The sequence below is a fragment of the Cynocephalus volans genome, chromosome 10 (assembly GCF_027409185.1).
Source record: "Cynocephalus volans isolate mCynVol1 chromosome 10, mCynVol1.pri, whole genome shotgun sequence".
Taxonomy (NCBI): domain Eukaryota; kingdom Metazoa; phylum Chordata; class Mammalia; order Dermoptera; family Cynocephalidae; genus Cynocephalus; species Cynocephalus volans.
Genome location: NC_084469.1, coordinates 88810122 through 88830893, shown reverse-complemented (window position 1 = coordinate 88830893; position 20772 = coordinate 88810122). Strand labels below are relative to the sequence as shown.

Sequence of the window (20772 nt, the reverse complement as noted above, 5' to 3'; positions counted from 1 at the left end):
AATTCATAGAGACATAAAGGAGAACAGTGGTTACCAGCAGCTGGAGGGAAGGAGGAACGTGGAGTTAATGTTTAATGCGTACAGAGTTGTAGTATTGGGATGGCAAAGTTCTGGAGATGTATAGTGGTGATGGTTGTGCAACAGTGTGTCTGCACTTAATGCCACTGAGCTGTACACTTAAAAGTGGTTAAAACGGTAAATTTTATGTTATGTATATTTTACCACAACAAAAAAAGGCAATTTGCCATAAATGTATGTGTTTATTTTTGGACCCACAATTTTATTACATTTATCTATATGTCTGTCCCTATGCCAGTACCATACTGTCTTGATTACTGTAGCTTTACAGTAAGTTTTTAAATTGCAAAGTGTCAGTCTTCCAACTTTCTTTTATTCAAGATTATTTTGGCTACTCTGGGTTGCTTGAATTTCCGTATGAATTTTAGGATCAGTTTATCAATTTCTATAAAGAAGCCAGCTGGGATTTTGATAGAAATCACATTAAATCTGTAGATCAATTTAGGAAGTGTTGTTATCATAACAATATTAAGTCTTCCAATCCATGAGCACGGGATGCTTTTCTACTTAATTAGGTTGTCTTTAATTTTTTTCAATGATGTTTTGCAGTTTTCAGTGTATGACTTTTACATTCCTTTTGTTAAAATTATTCCTAAACATTTTATTCTTTTTGCTGCTATTGTCAAGGCAATTGTTGTCTTAATTTCATTTACAGATTGTTTATTGATAGTGTATGGAAATACAATTGATTTTTATTTATTTTTTAATATTTATTTGTGTTATTTTTTTACATTCTAAGATATTGTTGCAGAGTAGTAGGGGGTAGGGGGAAAAGAAAGGGGGAGGGAAATAAGGTGGGAGGAGGAGGAGAGAGGGGGACCATGGTTGAGGCCCGTGGCACCCTCCTTGTTCCAGCAGGGGAGACCAGGGAGCTTCCAGCAATCGTTGCTGGGCTGGATGCAGATATCAGGGTAAAGATAATTTTTGTATGTTGATCATATATCCTGTAACCTTGCTGAACTTGCTTATTAGCTCTAGTGGGGGAGTGTGGTGTGTATATTGCTTAGATTTTCTATATACAAGTAGAGATATCTGCAAGTAGAGATAGTTTTACTTCTTTTTACTTCTTCCTTTTCAATCTTGATGTCTTTTATTTTTTTCTTGCCTTGGTTAGAACTTCCAGTACAATGTTGAACAGAAATGGAGAGAACAGACATCCTTGCCTTGTTCTTCATCTTCAGGGAAAGATTTTAGTCTCTTACCATTAAGTTTGATAAGATGTTAGCTGTGGGTTTTTCATAGATGCTATTTATTAGGTTGAAAAGTTTCCCTTCTCTTCCTAGTTTGTTGAGGTTTTTTTTTTATCATGAAAAGGTGTTGGATCTTGTCAGATGCTTTTTCTGCATCTATTGATATGATTACGTGGTTTTGTTGTATAGTCTATTAATATGGCGTGCTACATTGATTTTCATATGTTGAAGTAACCTTGCATTCTGGGAAAAAGTCCACTTGGTCATGATGTATGTATATCCTTTTTACATGTTGCTGGATTTTGTTTGCTACTATTTTGTGGAAATTTTTTTTGTCTATATTCATAAGGGATTTTGGTCTATAGTTTTCTTGTGGTGTCTTTGTCTAGTTTTGGTATCAGGATAATATTGACCTTATAAAGTGAGTTGAAAAGTGTTCTTTCTTCTTCTGCTTTGTGTAAGAGTTTATGAATGCTTCATGTTAATTCTTTTCTGAACATTTGGTAGAATTTACTAGTGAAGACATTTGGCCCTGGGCTTTTCTTTGTGAGAAGTTTTTGTTTACTAATTTAATCTCCTTACTTGTTAAAGGTCAATTCACATTTTCTATTTCTTGTATTGATTTGGCAGTTTGTATCTTTTGGAATCTGTCAATTTAAAATAGGTTATCCAATTTGTTGTCATTTAGTTATTTATCATATTTCCTCATGATTCTTTTTATTTCTGTAAAATTCTTTCATTCCTATAAGTTTTGCTATGTTCTGTTTTCCTTTTCATCTGTCTCAGTATTTTCTTGTTTCCCTTGTGATTACTTTATTGACCTACTGGTTTTTTAGGAGTGGATTATTTAATTTCTACATATTTGTGTATTTTCCTGTTTTCCTTCTATTATTGATTTCTTATTTCATTCCACTGTGGTCAGATGGCATAATTAGTATGACTTTAATTCTTTAAAATTTATCACGGCTTGTTTTATGGTGTTACATATAGTCTGTTCTGGAGAGTGATCCATGTGCCCTTGAGAAAATGGGTACTCTGCTGCTGTTGGGTGGAGTATTCTGGGGATGTCTCTGTTAGGTCTAGTTGGTTTATAGTGTTGTTCAAGTCTTCTGTTTCTTTGTTGATCTTCTGTCTAGTTCTACCCATTACTGAAAGTAGATTACTGATGTCTCCAACTATTGTTGAATTGTCCGTTTCTCTCTTCAGTTCTGTCAGTTTTTGATTCATATATCCTGGGGTTTTGTTATTAGTTGTGTGTATGTTTGTAATTGTTATGTCTTCTTTGTGGATTGACCTGTTTATCATTTTTAAGTGCCCTTCTTTATCTTAGTAAAACTTTTTGTCTTAAGGCTTTTTTGTCTGATGTTAGTATAGCTATTCCAGCTCCTTTTGGTTTCTGTTTGTGTAATGTATCTTTTCTCATCCTTTCACTTTCAAACTATTTATGTCTTTGAATCTAAAGTGGGTCTCTTTAGAGCATATAGTTGGATCATATTTTTAAATTAATTTTACCAATCCTTGCCTTATAATTGGAGAATTCAGTCCAATTACATCTAGAGTAATTATTGATAAGGAAGGATTTCTGCCATTTTAGAGTTAGTTTTCTATCTGTCATATCATTTTTGTTTCTCAGTTTCTCCATTACTACCTTCTTTTGTTTTGATTTTTTTTTTTTTTTTGCAGTGTACCATTTTTATTCCTTTCTCATTTCCTTTTCTGTATGTTTTAGTTATTTTCTTACTGACTACCCTTACTGACTACAATTATTTTCTTAATTGACCCCTTAAACTTAAAAAAAAAACTAGTTTGCATTAATGTCAACTTAATTTTAATAGTATGTGAAGACTTTGCCCCATGTATCTACATTTTCTCTTCTTCCTTTGTGCTGTCACTCCATACGGATTGCATCTTTGTACATTTTCGTGCTTATCAATACAGATTTATAATTATTGCTTTATGTAGTTTTTAAGTCAGATAGAAAAAAGGAGTTACAAATGAAAAATACATTTATGCTGTCTTTATATTTGCCTACATGGTTACCTTTACTAATGCCCTTTTTTCTTCATGTGGATTCAATTTACTCTGTAGTGCCCTTTTATTTCACTCTGAAGGATTCCCTTTAGTATTTCTCGTAGGATAGGTCTGCTAGCAATGAATTCTCTTGATTTTTGTTTATCTGGAATGTTTTAATTCTTCCTAATTTTTAAAACATAGCTTTGCTGGATATAGAATTCTTAGTTGACAATTTTGTTTTTTCTTTCGGCACTTTGAATATGTCATCCCATTGCCTTCTGGCCTGCATAGTTTCTGATAAGAAATCAGCCATTTTTTTGAGGATTCCTTGTATGTGATGATTTGTTTTTCTCTTGCTGCTTTCAAGATGCTCTTTGTTTTTTAATGGTTTGATTATGATGTATCTAGGTGTGGATTTCTTTGAATTTATCATGCTTGGAGTTCATTGAGCTTTATGGATATGGAGATTAATGTTTTTCATAAAATTGGCAAAGATTTCAGCCATTATTTTCAAATATTCTTTCTGCTCCTTTCTCTCTCTCCTTTCCTTCTGGTACCCACATTTTGTGTATGTTGGTATACCTGACAGAAGAGGCTATGCTGTCTGCCTAGTGGGGTGGGGGGTATGTGTTTTGCAGGCAGAAAGCTTGCTTTTCAACTGACTGCACTTGGAGGACACAGCCCAGTCTACCAGGTCTGCTGCAGGAAGTGAGCAGCAGGCCTTCTGCAGGTCAGGGCATTGGGAAGTTATAGTTTAGGGCCCTCTCTTGGTCATGGTATGTATATCTTGAGTGAGGATTTCTTGCTGGGGCATGATAGACCATTGAGCTAATGGGCTTGATTTATTTTCCCTCTGCAGGTTCAATGTCAACAACACCATTCTTCACCCAGAGATTGTTGAGTGGTAAGTATGGCCTGTGGCCACCTTGGCTGTTTGTTGTCCTCAGCTCATGGAGATGGGAGACCCTGCGGTTCTCACCCACCCCACCTCAGAGAGCCCCTCAGAAAGCCAGTCCCCAGAATCTCCTCCCTTAGCCATTTTTGTTTTTGTAGTTATTGGTTGTCTGATTGATTTTTTGAAAGGGCACGAGTTACTTGAATACCAATTAAATTTCTCTTATTATTTTCTTTATTTTCATTCTTTCAAAAGTTCCTGCCATAAATAAGCCAAACTTACATAGCTCAGATAGAAGGTAGATAGTGAGAGGGGTAGAAATAAACACCATCCATAATGCCATTGTCAGAAAGGTAAATGCATTTTCCTCATGTCACGCATGTGTCTTGACAAGTGTGGCATCCTGGTGTATGTGTCGTTTTGATACCTTCTTTTGTCCCTTGGTGACACTGGCAGCCCCCACCTGTAGCACATCTGGTTTCTGTTGGGTGGTTGCAGGGCGAGCCTTCTCAGGTTGGTCACTGCACGTGGCCCTGCAACTCTGATGTGCCACCAGTTTTCTTCCTGAGCCATGGAGTTACTCTTTGATAGCAGCAGAACATTTTTTCTTTGTTGTATGGCTGACTTATTGTGAATGCAGAAGAGAGGCAAAGCAGGGCCTTGGCCACATCGTCACTTGACTGGGAGCTGTGTAGGCTTCGCTCATCTGGTCCAAAATCTGCATGATCATGTCTTCCCATCTAGTGGGGAGATCTAACTCACCTGGTCTTTGAGCCTGGGAACACAGTGACCTGAAGGATGAAGAGTCAGCTGGGTGAGATGCAGGAGTAAGGAAGAAGGAAAGAGTGATCCAGGCCAAGGGACCACTTGCTCAAAGAGACAAGGTGATGGCTTTGTGTGGTCAGTGTGGAACCATGGAAGTAGAGCCTGAGGCTGGTTGGAGAGATGGGCAGTGGCTAGGCCAGCATTGGTGTCAGTTTTGACCTTTTTTTGGAGAGAGAGAAAGGAGAAACATGGGAAACCATTGAAGGTTTTAAGCAAGTGAGTGGTAGGATCAGGTTTGTATTAAAAAAAAAATCATGTTGGCCTCAGACGGGAGACTCAGCTGCAGGGCAAGAGTGGGAACAGGTTGCCAGGTCAGAGGTTGTTGCAGGGGTCCAGGTGGCAGTTGTAGGGGTGGTGTGACAGATTTGAGAGGTAAAGCAATAGTGAAGAGAAAAACTCCTGGGAGGAACCAGCCATGATGGTTGAGTGAAAGGTGGAGTTGAAGGTGGCTCTGGGTATTTGTCCTGAGCAGGTGGGTGATATGGCACTGAAATGCGAACGGCTGGAAGGGGCAGATGCTATGGCAGATCTGGGACTTGTTTGGGGTGTGTTGAGTCTGAGGCAGGTGCCAGTGGGAGAGAGGGCTGGGCCAGCGGTGGAGATCTGAGGGCTGTAGACCATGTTGATACTGACCCGTAGGAGCATTAGAGGCCAGGCAGGCCCATCCCAGCTCTGTCAGCAGTCCTGGCCCGGTGTCCATCACCACCACATACTCTGTGAAGATGGAGGCCCGTGTGCATCAAGTTCACAGCCTACTCCTCTTGTCTTTATAAAGAAACAAATGTCTGGCCCATGTGTAGCCCCCCATCGGCAGAATTAATCCCTGATACCCAGAATGGGCCCGTGTCCACTTATGTATCCTGCCTCACATGTGACATTGTCTCGTGGTCAGTTACAGTTTGGGTGCTTTGGAGACCATGGCTGGGTCATGTGCTCCAGCTCTCCTGAAGGATACCTCAGAAAGGACTTATTTGGCGTTTGATGGCAGTAGAACTATTTTAGAAATGTCACATTGTCCTTACCACCTCAAGGGTATCCTTTAATAGCTTGAGTCCCATCTCTGTGGTGACTGCAGTCACTCTTGTGGATCCACTCCAAGTAATGCAAGGAAGGATTCTGGGTGGAAGGGTGACAGGTCCCTCGTGTACGAGAGTGAGTGAGCCTTCCATGACATTAAGTGATGACTCGGTGCACCATCTTTGGCCACTGTGTCCTGAATACTTTCTCCACCCTCCTTCTCTGGGCCCTGTGGAGGGCAGCTGCCTGCGGGTAATGGAACACCATCAACTTGGGGACATCCCCTGGTTCTAACCCCAGCCTGCTCTGCTCAGGAAGTCGTGTAACTTTTCTGAGCCTCAGCTTCTTCATCTGTAAAATGGAGGTATAATATAGTAATATCTAACTCACAGTATGGACGTGGAAAATCACCTAGCCTGGGTTTCTTCACCTGCAAAGTAGGCGGATAACTCAAGATAGAATGGGATTGTAAGTCAAATGATGGCACATCTTAATAATACTGGCTGTCACCTGTTAAGGTTCCCTGTGTGCAAGTTACCATGCTAAGCACTTGACACATGCCACCTTATTTAAAAGAGGTATTTTATTTCTGCTCTGTCAGGTACGTGCTCTAGTAATCCACATGCTACAGATGAGGAAACTGGGGAAGGGGAGGTTAGTGAATTGCTCAAGAAAAAGCCAGTTGAACCCAGGCTGCTGGTTCCAGGATCTTGTGCGCCCCTTGCGGCACCGAGGAGCACCCTTGGGGGTGGCATGCCTGGGGGTCAGCCTCTCTCTCAGTTCACTCCTGGCCACTGGGTGCACAGGGTGCTCGGAGCCTTCGGAATGCATCTTGTGCCAAGGCCAGGGTGTAGCAGGGTGGGGAACCAGAGGTGTGTGGCTATGCATCCTCTGTACCCACACACACCCCAGCTAGCAGCTTGTTTGGGGACTTGGGGTTCCTCCTGGAGCCTATCTGATTGGGAGGCAACGAGCAGCCTCTCCTAGCGTGGGGAGGCTCACTTTCTCATCTTTGTTTGGGTGTCATTCATTTCCTTTCTGTGACTGTTTTATTGTTTTCCATTCTCTCAAGCAGTGCCTTTTTGATTTCCTGTAAATTCCTCTGTAATCATACCCTTCCCCACAAACATGAGATCATAACTGATAATTTCTTTCCTTGTGCTGGGTATTACAGTTTGAATGTGAAGGTCAAAAGTTGAAACTTAATAAGAACAGGCGTCCTACTTCCATAATTTAGGCTGTGGTTCTACTTTCCTGTTTTGCAGATGATTAAATTGATCTGAAGGTAGAGTAGGAAATAAAAGGAGATGCTTTCGTACTGCCTATAGCCCGGTGCCTTGGGTTTTGGTTAAGTACCTCTGGAAGTGTCACAGAAGAACAAGCATGTCAGCAACCACTGTGTGCCTTCTTGGATTTTAAGTGAGACTGTGTTAAATTGAGTCATACACTGGTTTTAGAGCTGTTAATTACATGGAGTGAAAGTGTCCTGCATGCATCAATCAGGCAGTGGGTAACATCTATTTCTGCTCCCTTGCCTTTCTGTGTGCATGGGAGATGGTAAGCTGGGGATGGTTTAGAGGACCCTATGTCCTGGGTACCATGTCCCAATTAGAAAAGGTACCTAGAGTCTTGGTAAAAAGCATTCCAGTAAGATTGCTCATCTTTGTCTCCTAATGAACAGGCATTTAAACCTATGTTAACAAGGAAGCCGATGGAAAGTGGGGTTCCTGGGGCAGAGTGGGAACTTGAGTTACTGTGTGCCAGGAGGTGGGGTGTGGGAGCAGCAGACAGAGGCAAGGTATATCGGCCCTGATGTGGGCAAGGAGGTGGTCCTCCCATCCACGCCTGCCTGTCCCTGCACAGTTCTTGGGCACACTCAGCTCCCAGCTGAGCTAAACTATGGTTTCTTCATGGCTCTGGTTTCTCTAAGAGGACTTATTGATTGAGCCTCCTCAGGATATGTAATTTTAGCCAAGTCTTTTCTTTCTGTCCCTCCCATTGTGGGATTTTACCCTTTGCATCACTGGGTCACAGGTGTGGAAGGGATGGCTGTGGGGATCCTGTGGTGTTGAATTCCCACCCACCTGCTCCCACAGAACCATCCCCTGCACATTCGTCTCCAGGAGAGATGGATTTCTTGGCCTTTTAATGGGTTTTGTTCAACACTGTGGCACTTTGATGCTTAGGGACTGATTTTGGAAATACTTCATCTTGTCTTGCAACTATTTTAATCAGTGGAGTATTTAGACCTCAGTTAATTGATGTCTTAATCCTGAGTATAATGTTCAGAGGCAGTTTCGTGACCTTTGAAAATTTAAGGCAAAAAAAAGAGTGCACAAATATACCTCTGCCTAGTCCAATTTATCTGATTTCAGGCCTGTAACAGGAGACTCCGGGCCCAGAGTGGGGTAGGAGCCTTGGCCTCCTCAACCTCCCTGTGCTTGTGTGACCGCCTTTCTGTTTGAGCGGCCCCCTTGCAGTGGTGATGCTCACAGCATGGCAGGGAGCTGGGGGACTGCATGTGAGGCTGTGCCACGCTCACATCCCCCAGCATACGTGAGGGACCTCTTCCGGGCAGAATAGCCTGATCTGCCTTCTGCCCTAACTTCTTATGTGGCATCTGTGTTGTCCTGTCTAAGCCATGGTCCTCTGTTGCTTCCTAGAGGAGATGGCTTTTGTCCTCTCATTGGGATATCAGCCTTGTAGATCATATCTCTAACCACCACCCCACACATCTTTGGGCCAGACAAGGCTGGTTCTGAGCTTGGCACTGAGCATCCCTCACTCCAAGATGGTTGTCTGCAGAGGCTGGAGAATCCCCTTTTTCTTGTCCTTTTTGTTCAAGAATAGCAGAAATAGCCTCATCATGTCCAGAGTGGTGAATTCCTCCTGAGGGTGGGGAGAAACCATGCAGATTGCTAGAAAGTCTCACTGTTTTCTGCAGTAATCTTAAAAACAGTTTCTGGTGCTTGTGTCTTGGAGAGAACTGAGCCTGGGTGGGATGCATCCCTCTCTCTCTGCCTGGCACCTGAGTGAGAGAGACTTCAGGTCCAGAGTACCCAATCAATAATTGGTTAAGCCAGCACACAGCCGACATCTATTTAAGCATGGATGAACTTGGGCCAGGCCAAAGCTCAGCCAGGCTGGTTTCATGAGAGAACTGCCTTGTTGGGATAATTTGCCCTGGTTCAGTTTGAGTGTTTTTTTAACGTGATTAAAAAAATTAGTCCTGGGTAAACCAGTTAGAGGCCCAGTCTGTCACTTTACTCAAGGTAAAATTAGAAAAGAAATCAGAATAGTGGGTGTCGATGGCTGAAAATTCTTACTGTTTCTGATCAGAACAAAATGTAGTTTGGGACCCAAGCCTTCTTCCTCCTTGGGCTGATTATGCACTTCCAGCTCATCTTGGGTGAGGATGCTCGAGCTGCAGGGAGGGGCAGAGTGGAGAGCCTGTGAGTGTGAGCTCTGGGGCACAAATCCTGGGCTGCCTTTCCCTACCCGTGTGGCCAGGGGTGAGGCAGTGGCAGCGGGAATTTGGGCCCCTGCACTGCCCAGCATATCAGGGCGAGCACTGTCCTGCTCAGACCTGGTGGACTTTCCTGGGGCAGAGTGTGGGGTAGGTGACATTTCTTTTTGAAATGAGCCCATTAGCTCACCTTGTTGGAAATAAGATGTTTTCTGGCTTTGGTGCAATGCCTAGATAGTGTTGATGACCCTCCGGTTCTGTGCGCCTGCTCTGGGCCAGGCATTTCTGGTACTGGGACCCTGCTGTCCAGGGCTGCAGCCTTTTGGAGGAGACTTAAAAGAAATGACAAGTGTGATAGCTTTCTGAGGATTTATACAGACTGTCCAGGGAACATAGAGAAGGGATTCAGCCTAGGATGGGGGGCATGGAGGAAGCCCCTCCCCTGCCTTGAGAAAGGTGGGAGCTGGAGACCACACAGTTAGAAGAAAGGACAGCAGTAAGTTCCAGGCAGAGGAGGGGGAAGCTGGGGGAGGGAGTGGCAGGGGCCCAGGCCTGGAGAGCCTCACAAGTCACTCTGTAGAGTTTTAGCTTCATCCTGAGGACACCTAGAGGCCACTGAAAGGTTTTAAACCAGGGAAAGCACAATGAGATCTGCATTTCCTACAGATTCCCAGCTCCTGTCAGGGAGCAGGCAGGGCTGGAGGTCCGGAGGCTGGTGGAGGCTGGAGAGGTTGTCCAAGCTGGAGAAAGTGGGGTCTGGCTCAGGGGAAGAGGGTAGCCTTCCCTTGATAAGGGGAGCGAGGGAGGAGAGGACAGGTCGGGGAGGGAGAAGGCTTGGGAGTTTGGAGGAGGAGAGGCAAGACTGGGTCCATCCGCTGGCTTCTGTGTTTCTGTGAAGTGGGAGATGAGTTCATTCATCTGCTGAGAAGGCGCCTGAGGTAGGGGAGAGATCTGGGGAAGGTGGAGAAAGTTGAGAGTAGCCCTCCTGCATGCTCCCCTGCAGCTCATGGCAGAACCAGGGGCCTTGCTGAGGCTGGTGAGGCAGGTGACTAGGAGCTTGCTGGGCTCTCCGCACAGCTGCGTTGACTTTCCCCGGCAGTGCTCATTGGCCCTGGAGCAGAGCACAGTGTCATTAACACCAAGCTCAAGGGTTCGGATCCCATGCTGGCCAGCTGCCAAAAAAAAAAAAAAAAAAAGAGTGTTAAGGGTGGGAAGGCCCAGGGACCTAAGCTGAATAGAGAGGCAAAGGGAGGCTCCTGCCTGGAAAGTGGAGGACTTTGTGGGCTGGAGGTGGGTACAGCCTGTCCTGGTCCCACCTGTGCTGCCCCTCTGTGGCCATCACTGCATTTGTTGCCCAGGAGGGTGGCAGTTGGGAAGAAAACACAAGTGGCTGCAAATGGGTTTGGCCGTCAGGAGCCTGAGCTGTTCGTTTGAGTTCTGTACTCGAGTTTTGAGGATCCTTGAATCTAGACCCTCAGCCTCTAGGGAACAGGAACAAGCCTCTGGTCCCCAGGCAGGACAGTTGCCAGCACCCTGCTGTGGAATCAGAGGCACCTTTAGATGATACACAGCACACTGTCAGGCTTCAGGGTCTGCCTCCTCAGGAAAGAAAGGAGGTTCATCTCCCTCTCCCCCGTTCCCCTCGCAGCCCCCCTTCCCTCCCCTCTCCCTCTCCTCCTCTTACCATGTGTGGTGGAGTGAAGGAGCAGGCTTGGGCTCAGTGTAGTCACAAGGAGCCTCAGCTGATCCCATGGGGAGCTTTGGAGCTGGAGTGGCCCAGCAGAGACGTTCCCAGTTGAAACACGGGAACTTGGTCTTTATTTTTTCCATCAAGTCGAGGAAACCAGTACAGGGGTGTGGCTTTGGGGCATTCCTAGAGAGGACTGGTTGGTTGCCAGCACTTCCCATAGCTAGGGGACAAGTTGGGCAGTGCAGCCAGTGGCCACTGCCACTTATGGGACCTAACATGGAACAAGCCCCAGTGAATGGCAATGTAGAAAGAAGGGACCCTGTTTGCTTTCGCCTTCATGGGCCTGTTATAAATACAGGGAAATGTTATCCTACCTAAGGATGTCAGAAGATTCTGTCTGGCTTCAAGGTGGATAGTGTGGATGAGGCAGTATCTACAGGCTTGCATTTTACTTAGTTTATGTAAGTAAACTACATAACAAGCCTACATAGCATTTACATGCCAGGCACTGTCCTTGGAGATTTTAAAATACTAAGTTATTCTCCCAGCAGCCCTATGAAGAAGTCATTACCTCCACTTTACAGATGAGGAAACTGGGGCACAGAGTAAGGGTCTCAGTCACACAGCCAGGATGGAGTGGAGCTGGGATTGGGGAACCCAGGGTCTGTCTGCTGAGCCTGTGCTCTTAATGACTTGGCAGAGCTGCCATTTAAATGCCGATGAGTCTGGAGTAAGTTATTTGAAATGGGTGGAGGTAGAAAACATTTATTTAGCTCCTTTATGCGAGTCTTACTTGGAGATGAGATTGATTGCAAGGACCAGAACCTAACCAAGTTCGAGCAAATGAACATGGATTTGTTGTGAGGATCCCAGGAACCCCTGAGTCCAGTTGCAGGTGGCACAGCAGGGTCTCCTGGTTCTGCCTGCCCTGCCTCACACGTGCCCTCTCTCCTCCCTTGCTGCTGAGTTCTTCCCATCTGCTCCTAGTCTCCCATGTTTCTCTGCATTTGTACCTGCACACATATGGCTGCAGGTGGTTCCCCCTCTCCCTATCCCCCTTCCCCGCACCTGTCCCCGTCTCAGGCAAGGGCCTGAGTCACTGGGTGTCCCTGGGCTGCCCCATGGGCAGGGTGTGGGGTAGGGAGGAAACAAGAGGCCTCTTCAGCCAACTGGGCAGAGCCTTGGGAGGCAGCACACTTAAGGTTAAGGTCCACTGACCTGGGCATTGTAGATTTTATCCCTCTTCGATGGGTGAGGAGACTGAGGCTCAGGGAGGCAGGTGTACCTGGCTGCAGAGGCTGGGCTTCTTCCAGATCTTGTCACTGGAAAAAGCCTGCACTCCTGTGGCTGGTGGTAGGGCAGGATGGCATCAGTCTGCTCCCCTCCAGATTTGGTGGCCCCACTGTAGCCCTGTGCAGCCGCAGGCAGGCCTATCATGGTGCCCTTACCAGACTGTGCAGGGTGTGGTGGGCCCCGAGCTCTCCCTGGGGGAGTCCAGCCAGCCCCTGCTGGAAGTCACTTATTTGCTGTTCTGTCTTCCTTGTCTCTGAAGCAGAGTGTTTAAGACCGATATGGAGCTGGAGGTTTTGCGCTACACCAATAAAATCTCCAGTGAGGCCCACAGGGAGGTAAGTCGGGCACTGGTTCTGGTTGGGTGGGGCAAGAGAACTGCATGGAGATGGGTGGTCGCATGGTGGGCTGTGGTCCCTTAGGACCATGTGAGAGCCAAGGAGCTTCGCACACTGATGACTCTCTTTTCTGTTCCTTGGTGGGCACAAGGCAGGGACAGGAGAGGCTGTGCCCCAATTCCTCACCTTAAGTCACCCACCCTTCATGGGAGTAGTGGTCACTAACCCTCAGGAAATTTTCCAACAAGAAGTCCTGACTTCTGGGCGGGTAGGGTTCTCCTTCCTGGCATTCTGACAGCTTTCAGCTCATTTTAAAGAATCTATTGTCCTTAATTATGACTCAAGCACATTTATTACTATCATCCATTTTCTGAAAACATCTTCATGTGGTTCTTTTCCAAATCTTCCCACTTTGTGGGAGGAACAAAACCAACTAAGGAAGTGAATATCTTGAAAGCCATTCAGGATGATGGGGATAGCCCAGTGCCTGCTTAGGGACAGTCACAGCTTTGTGTTAGGAAACAGGGGTAGTTGATGGGCAGCGTGATCTCTTATATGAATTAATTTTCTCTGTGTTTTATGAAAGCTAAACAAAGGAAGCCTTTTAGTGATAGATGTCATAGCTTCTGTAGCATTAGGTATTCATAAAGCACATCTTGATCAGGGCTTTGCTGTTTGGGCTGCCCGCACCTCTGAGCTATAACTCTGTGTTTGGCGTTTATTGGCTTCCGAATGGAAGTGCTCCATAGTGGTTTAAATAAACTGTATGGATTTTGGAGCTTTGAAAAGTTCTAATTTGTTACATTGTAGTACTGTGTACACATATCATTCCTTTTTTTTTTTTTTTAAAGAAGAGGTTCTTTTGAAAAAATTCTATGCATTATTTATAAGGCTGTGTTACTTATCTGCTTAATACAAATGTCTTTTCTTAATATCTATCCTCCAGGTAATGAAGGCTGTAAAAGTGGGAATGAAAGAATATGAGATGGAAAGGTAAGCTGTGTATCTCTGGGTAAAGATTAAAATGTAAAAAACCGTAATTTATGTTCCCTGGGCAAGTAACAGAGGAGGTGCCGCCGAGACACACACACATTGAATGGGGATTGTTAGCAGGCCTCGGGCTCATGGGCACAGATTCTTTTTCTTCTGACTGTGGCCACCTCCCTGGCTCTTGGCAGAATGTTTGATGGTAATGGCCTTTGATGACTTTTCAGGGTGGTTTAGTGCCCTATCTTCCACTCTTGGACTTTGTTTCTGCAGTTTGCAGGAAACTTTACCAAATAGCTGCTCTTGTGACTGTGAAAGCCTCTAGTAAAACAGCTTGCCATTTTTATGTGTAAACACTGCCATTATGTTTGCTGTGCTTGGACGACTGGGTCAAGGGGTGGTTAAATGGCTCGTAAAGTGCTCTGGAGATCCCACTGGCCTTCGGCTCCAGTTAGGCTAGCAGCAAGCCATGCCCCCTAGGGCGCTTCTTGGGGCTCCCAGCAATGGTGGGTGTGGCCCTGCCCACTTGGCCCTGCTCTGGGGACTCATGTCAGCAAGCTGCTGCTCATGGCACAAGGAAGCCCTCGGGTCAGACCCCGTGCTGCAGCGGCTCCCTTCCCACGTCTGTCCTGGGGCAGGATGCCCCCATCCCAGGGTCTTCGACCAGTGACTGTACCACCTGGAAGTTGTGGAGAGGGGACACTGAAGAGGTGGCCATTCCCCCCACCCCACCCCAGGCTGCCCTTTCGCCTCTGGCCTTGTAAGAGCTTGGTTGTAGCCACCCATTTCCCACCTTGCAGGGCCCAGGTCCCCCCAAGTACCCTTGGGCTGCTGTGGGTGTCTGGTTTGGTGGGGGAGGGGGCGCAAGGCCAAGGTGCAGATGAGCTCAGCAGTGGACAGCATGACAATCCATTCACTGTTGCCGTGGCTTGGGGACAGGTGCCTGAAAGGATTTCTGAATGGTGAGCCTCTGTATTTCTCCCTTCTTACCCGGCACAGTAAGAAGTTGAAATGGCCTGGTCCTAGCTGATGTGGCATCCCAGGAGGGGGCATGTAACAAGTATTCATAAGAGTCCCAGCTCTGTCATGCCTAGGAGGATGGAGAAGGGCGTGCAGAGCTGTCCTAGCTTTTGCCTAGCTGTCCATGAGGTCCCCTGCTGCGGTGCGGTATCTGTGGTCTGATATTCCTAGGACCCCTGCCCCCCATCCCCCAATCCCAAGGATCTGGGATGGGAAGAGTGCTGTGGGGCAACCCCAGGGAGGTGGGCTGGGCAGTGGGTCCTCAGATTGGCCCCAGAATCTGTTCCCAGTTGAATTGACTTCTAGTGACCCATAGCTGATGCCTCAAATAAAAATAACTGAGAAATTGGAGCAGGAATAGCTTATCCCAGCATGGAGCCCTGCTGCCTGCTGCATGCTAGAGCCTTGTGCCTGGAGCTGCAGGGAGTCCAGCTCTGAAGGTGGTTCCTGGGAGGGACCCTGAGCTGCTCTCCCTCAGTGTCCCTGAGCCTGTGGACAGGGCTCTGTGGGCAGGGGGCTGGCGCCCTTCAATACTTTCCCCAGCTCCTTGCTCCCCCCACCCCCAGGTAATAGAGATCTTCTTTTTCATCTTTTAATGGGAAATTTCAAATATCCAAAAAGATAGGCTAGTATAATGAACCCCGAAGTCCCCATCGGGTTTTTGTATTTAGTTTTTTGTTTCGTTTTGCTGGAGCATTTTAAAACTGAATCCCAAACATCATGTCATTTCACCTGTAAATACTTCAGTGGGTGTCTCAATTAATGAGGATACTTTTTTTCATTTACATAACCACCATGCCATTATCACGTCTAACCAAATTAATAATAATTCCTTAATATTATCAACATCTAGTCCATACTGGTCTAAAACTATCTTTTAGAGTCGGTTCAAGTCAGGACCTAAACAAAGTCTGCTTGTGGTTTGAAGAGGGGTCTCTTGTTAAGCTGAGCTCTGGAGAGATCTTTCTTACCTTTGTCTATGAACTGCTCAACCTTCCACTCTAGCCCACCAAGACCCCAGCTCAGCCCCGCTGCTGCCTCCTCTGTGGACCTGGGGCAGCTCTCAGGGAGATGGGCCTGATGCTGGGGGCCACAGCTCTGAATGCTGTGAAGCTTGATCAGGAGCAGCCATCCACAGGGTGCCGAGTGGCATTGATTTAGCTATGTGCCCACTGTACTGACCTACAGTGTGTCGTGCCCACCTGTGGCTAGCCATCAGAGGTACAGAAGGGAAAAGTGGTACCTGCCTCGGAGCCTCAGCCCAGCAGGGGAGCCATCTGATCTCTGGGTCTCTGAGAGCTTGGCGGGGAGGGAAGAGGCAGTGGAGATGGGAATGGGTACTCTGCTGCAGGGAAAAGTGGATGCAGGATGACAAAAATGAGGGACAGGTAGGGACAGAGGGTGTCACCCCCTGAAGATGGTGGGAAGATGCTTGTCTGGGGATGTTATCACGTCAGGGGCGTCCCTGGCCAGATTCGACGAGGGTACCCCCTCTGCTGATTCCCAGACCGAAGCCCCTGGGGGCACCTGCAGCCCTGAGGTGGGCTGACTCTTCTTTCTGCCTTGAGCTCCCTCCCTATGGGTCACTCTGTGACATATGTGGTCTGTGTCCTTGAGAGCCTGGAGTCCTCTTTTGGGGGGCCAGATCTCATTTCTCTGCACAGTGTCTGATGCACAGTTGGTGTCAGGAAATATGTGTGATTGGTTAGGTAGATGGATGGAAGACAGATGAAAAGGTCCTGAGCTATTTCTCTGCTGTCCTCTTTGCCACTGGGAACTTCAGAATTCTTTTCTTAACTAGTTGGGGAGTAAAAATCTCTTCTAAAGCAGGTCTTGTTAGTTGCCCAGGGGATGTGGCCCTTTTAACACAGGCTGGAAAGCTGCTCAATGGGGGTTGGGGGTGGCCAGACTGCCATGTAGACCGCTGACTCACTGGGTTAAAAGTAAGCGAGCTGCTCTTCTGTGTGTGCTGATGGCACCCAGCAAGCCTGGTCAGCATCCCTGCAATCTGCCAGATCTTCTCCTGGGGGAGTGGCCAGCCCCACATAGGGACACCAGGCAAGAAGGGCAGGGAGTCCTGCATGTCAGGCTGGAGGCAGGGGTGAGGGATGGGGCATACCACCGGGACAGCTGTGCTCAGACTCAAGAGACATTGGCCAGGAGACCCACTTCTAAACCTCATCTTTTCTGCTGCTGTTTTATTATCAAAGATTTGTTATAAAATCTTGAGGGCATGTTTAAAAAAAGTAAGTGAGCTGATGGCTTTTACGAAGACACCTCCTCCTTCATGCTGTTCCTGTGAGCAAGATTTCAGAGGAAATGAAAATCATTTTCGGAGATTGAGGTGTAATAAATTGTGTTAAACCAATAAGACGTAAATGTTTGGGTAAATCGGGCTCTAACAGCATCTGACTGTAGCCCAATCAGGCAGTCTGTTTTACCACCTCATATTATTTAATGTTAGTGGCATAACCAGCTTGTGCGGCTGGCATGGGGCTGGCAGCTGAATCAATTACCTGCAAACACTAATTTAGAGCATGCTCGATGGGCTGTATAAGCAGGTCCCAGTTAACATTTGCCACAAGGAGATTAATAAATTGATGTTTTTGACAGACCGGGACCTTAATTGAAATTATTCTCTCTTTCCCTCCAAGCTATGAATGGGGCATTTTGGACCCTTTCAGGATAGCTTCCATGGGGGTCATGAGTAAAGGCATAGATCTGTCAGGTGAAATAGGGACAGTGTGGCGTTGTCCCCCTCCCCTGGCTGGGATCCTTCTTGGCAAACACTTGTAACCCCATCTGGGTTTTTTCAGACTTTTCTGTCACAGGCAACAGCCCACAATAGTAGCCTCCTGTTTTCTTTCAGTCCTTTGTTAATGATGAACTTGCCCAGCTGTGCTACTTTTTTTTTTAAAAGGTCTTGTTGCTTTTTCCTTCCCTTTGACAAGATGGAGTGAGTCATGATTCTGTGTGTTCAGCCATGAAGTCCAGATTTGGGGAGAGGTAGGGACACAGCCTAAGAGTCTTCTCCCCCACCACAAACACTCAGACACACGCCGCATCATACTTGCCACGCAACACACGCCACACCCATACACCTACGCATACACCTGCACACTCATGCCACACACACACCTATGTACACACCATGTACACACATTGCATGCACACACTGCCCCCCCACCAGTGCATGCACATACACACCCAGATATTCCATGCTGGGTCAGGTGGTTGATCTCTCAGTTTACCCACCCTAGGGAGCAGTTTGCAAATCCCTTGCCCCATTCTTATTAAACAAGGCCAGTTTTTTTCTTTTGTTGGGACTGAAAACTTTAACTCCAGTAAAGAGAGCTGGGAGGCCAGGGGTTCTGTAGGCACCTCTAGCCCTACTCACTGGCGGTGCCATGCCTTCCCCAACTTGTCCGCTTGGCTAACCCTGTACACATCATTGCTCTTTGCATGTACCCCACCCCTGCTGACCCAGGCACTAGCTTCTTGGTCATGTCTGCAGGGACTGCATCTGCAGTTCCCCAGAGGCCATGGAGTCTTATCAGACTCTCTTCTCTTTGTCCACCCCTCTAGGCGCACCGTAACCTCTGAAAAACCATCTCTCAGATGCCTCTGTCTGCTTGTCCTCGTCCCACTCTTGTCTTTACTCAGGGGTCTCCTTGCTGGACATGCTGGGCATGTGGTCCTGTTGTTTCTGGCCAGGGTTGGGACCCTCATGGGTCATGCAGAGGATCCAGGTTTCCTTGGTGATGGAAGTCACCAAAAGCTCCCTGTTTCCCTCCTTCTGGGAGGTCCTGGAGAGGCACAGTTTCCAGTTACTTGGGTGCAGTCTGACCTCATCTGGGCTCAGCTTGGGCAAGCCTGGCATCAGAGAGGCTGCCCTCAGTTTACCTACTATCATGAAGGGTAATGGAGTTTTGTGTGGGGCCCTTTGGGGCAGGTCTGGGTCTGGGCAGCCTCTGAGACCTGAACCCCCAGATAAGAATAGATGCAACAGCCCCTTCTCTGTGGGCCTGGTCACTGTCCCTGGACAGTGTCTGCACCCTCAACAGCAGATGCACCCTCTCCATTGGTGGCTTTGAGTGATGAGAACTGTGGCACAGCCCTTCAAAAAGGATGGCCCGCCAAGACTCCAGGTTAGGGTTTGGAGAAACCCCCTCTTTGCCTCAGATGGCCTGGTGGGAGTTTCTTGCCAGCGCCTCCTGCTCACCACCAGAGGGGTCAGGAAACCCCCATTTGTTTGGTACACTCCACAGGAAGGCGGCCCCCAAGTCCTGCCTGCCAGCCGGCCATGTATATTTGGGTTGAGCCCTTTCTGAGAGCCAGGGCTGTTTTGGGTGGACAATTCCTCAGAATTCAGAGCATACCTTACCTCACCCTGAGCCACCACATACTAGCAGGATAGGTCCATGTGCCCACTCTATCCACACCACCTGGCATCAGGAAGGGAGCATGCCATGGGGAATCAGGAGACTCAGCAGATCCAGATGTCTGAGAATGTAGCTAGTGCCCCTTGGGGGAGGAGAGGCTGTGAGACTCTGTAGCTTAAAGCAGGACAGCTCATTTTGCCTCTAAGAGTAACTGAGAAATGGGCACACTTGGGGCACAAACAGGCTTGGTGTCCAGCCAGAAAGTTAGACAAAGAACCAGAGAGAAGGGCTTTCTGCAAATATGTAGCCTGGTCGATGCAGGCCTAATTAGTTTTTTGTGGGCAAAACCAACAGAAATAGGCATTGTCTTTTCAAATGCTAGGGGAATTGCCCCTTGAGAATCACATTAAGTAACAGTGGTGCCAGCAGGCATCTATGGATTTGCCTCTAGTGTTTTACCATTAAATCTGATACTGTTGATTTCAGATACATACTTATCATGAGATTTTACCAGGAAAAGATGTTGAATTTTATCAGCTGCCTTTTTGGCATCTCCCTTGGCCTTTTAGAGTGTGTGTTTTTACGTGATTAATAAACTTTTTATTTTAGGATAGTTTTAATTTACAGGAAAGTGACAAGAATATTAGAGTTCCCATATATCCGTACCCATCTTTCCCTGTTGTTAACATTATTTAGGGAACATCTCTTACATTATATATATATAATATATATATATATATATATATATAATATATATATATTGCAACTAATGTTGCTCGTGTATATATATATAATATATGATATATATATACGAGCAACATCAGTACATTATTATTATCTAAAGTCCATACTCTATTCCAGTTACCTTTGCTTTTGCCTAATGTCATTTTTCTGTTCCAGGACACCATCCAGGAGACCACATGACATTTAGTTGTCAGGTCTCCTTAGGCTCCTCTGGGCTGTGACAATTTCTTAGACTTTCCTTGTTTTTGATGACCTTAACAGTTTTGAGGAGTACTGGCTAGGTAATTTAAAGAATATCTTTCAATTTTAGTTTTTCTCAAGGTTAGACTGGGGTTATGGGTTATTGGGAGAAAGATCACAGAAGGAAATGCCATTGTCATCACATCACGGGTGCATAGTGTCATTGTGACTTATCCCCATCGATGTTCGTCTTGGTCACCTGGATAAAGTAGTGTTTGTCAGATTTCTCCACTGTAAAGTTATTTCCCCTCTCCCCTTTCCACACTGTACTCTTTGGAGGGAAGTCACTATGCACAGCCCACTCTTCAGGAGCCCTCCGGTTAAGGTGGAGAGTTATGTTCTACCTCCTTGAGGTGGAAGTATTTACATATGGTATTTGAATTCTCCTGTGCAAGAGATTTGTCTCTTGTCCCCCATTTATTTATTTGCTCAACCATTTTTTTTTTTTTTTACTTATATCTGTATGGACTCATGTTTATTTTATACTTTGAGTTATAATCCAGTATTATTTATTCTGTTGCTCAGATCATCCCAACTTGGGGCCTTGAGGGCTCTTTCATTTTGCTCCTGTGTCCCTTTGATATACCCCCATAGTTT

The 20772-nt window shown here is 46.4% G+C and overlaps 1 protein-coding gene across 1 annotated transcript in view; it reads left to right on the top strand.

The window, feature by feature from the left end:
- Positions 1–20772, top strand: part of PEPD (peptidase D) — a 120640-nt gene that overhangs the window by 36520 nt on the left and 63348 nt on the right. The window contains exons 7-9 of the mRNA XM_063110564.1: positions 4141–4185; positions 12727–12802; positions 13749–13795. Of these exons, the coding sequence (XP_062966634.1) occupies positions 4141–4185; positions 12727–12802; positions 13749–13795 (168 nt within the window). The remainder of the gene's footprint in view (positions 1–4140; positions 4186–12726; positions 12803–13748; positions 13796–20772) is intronic.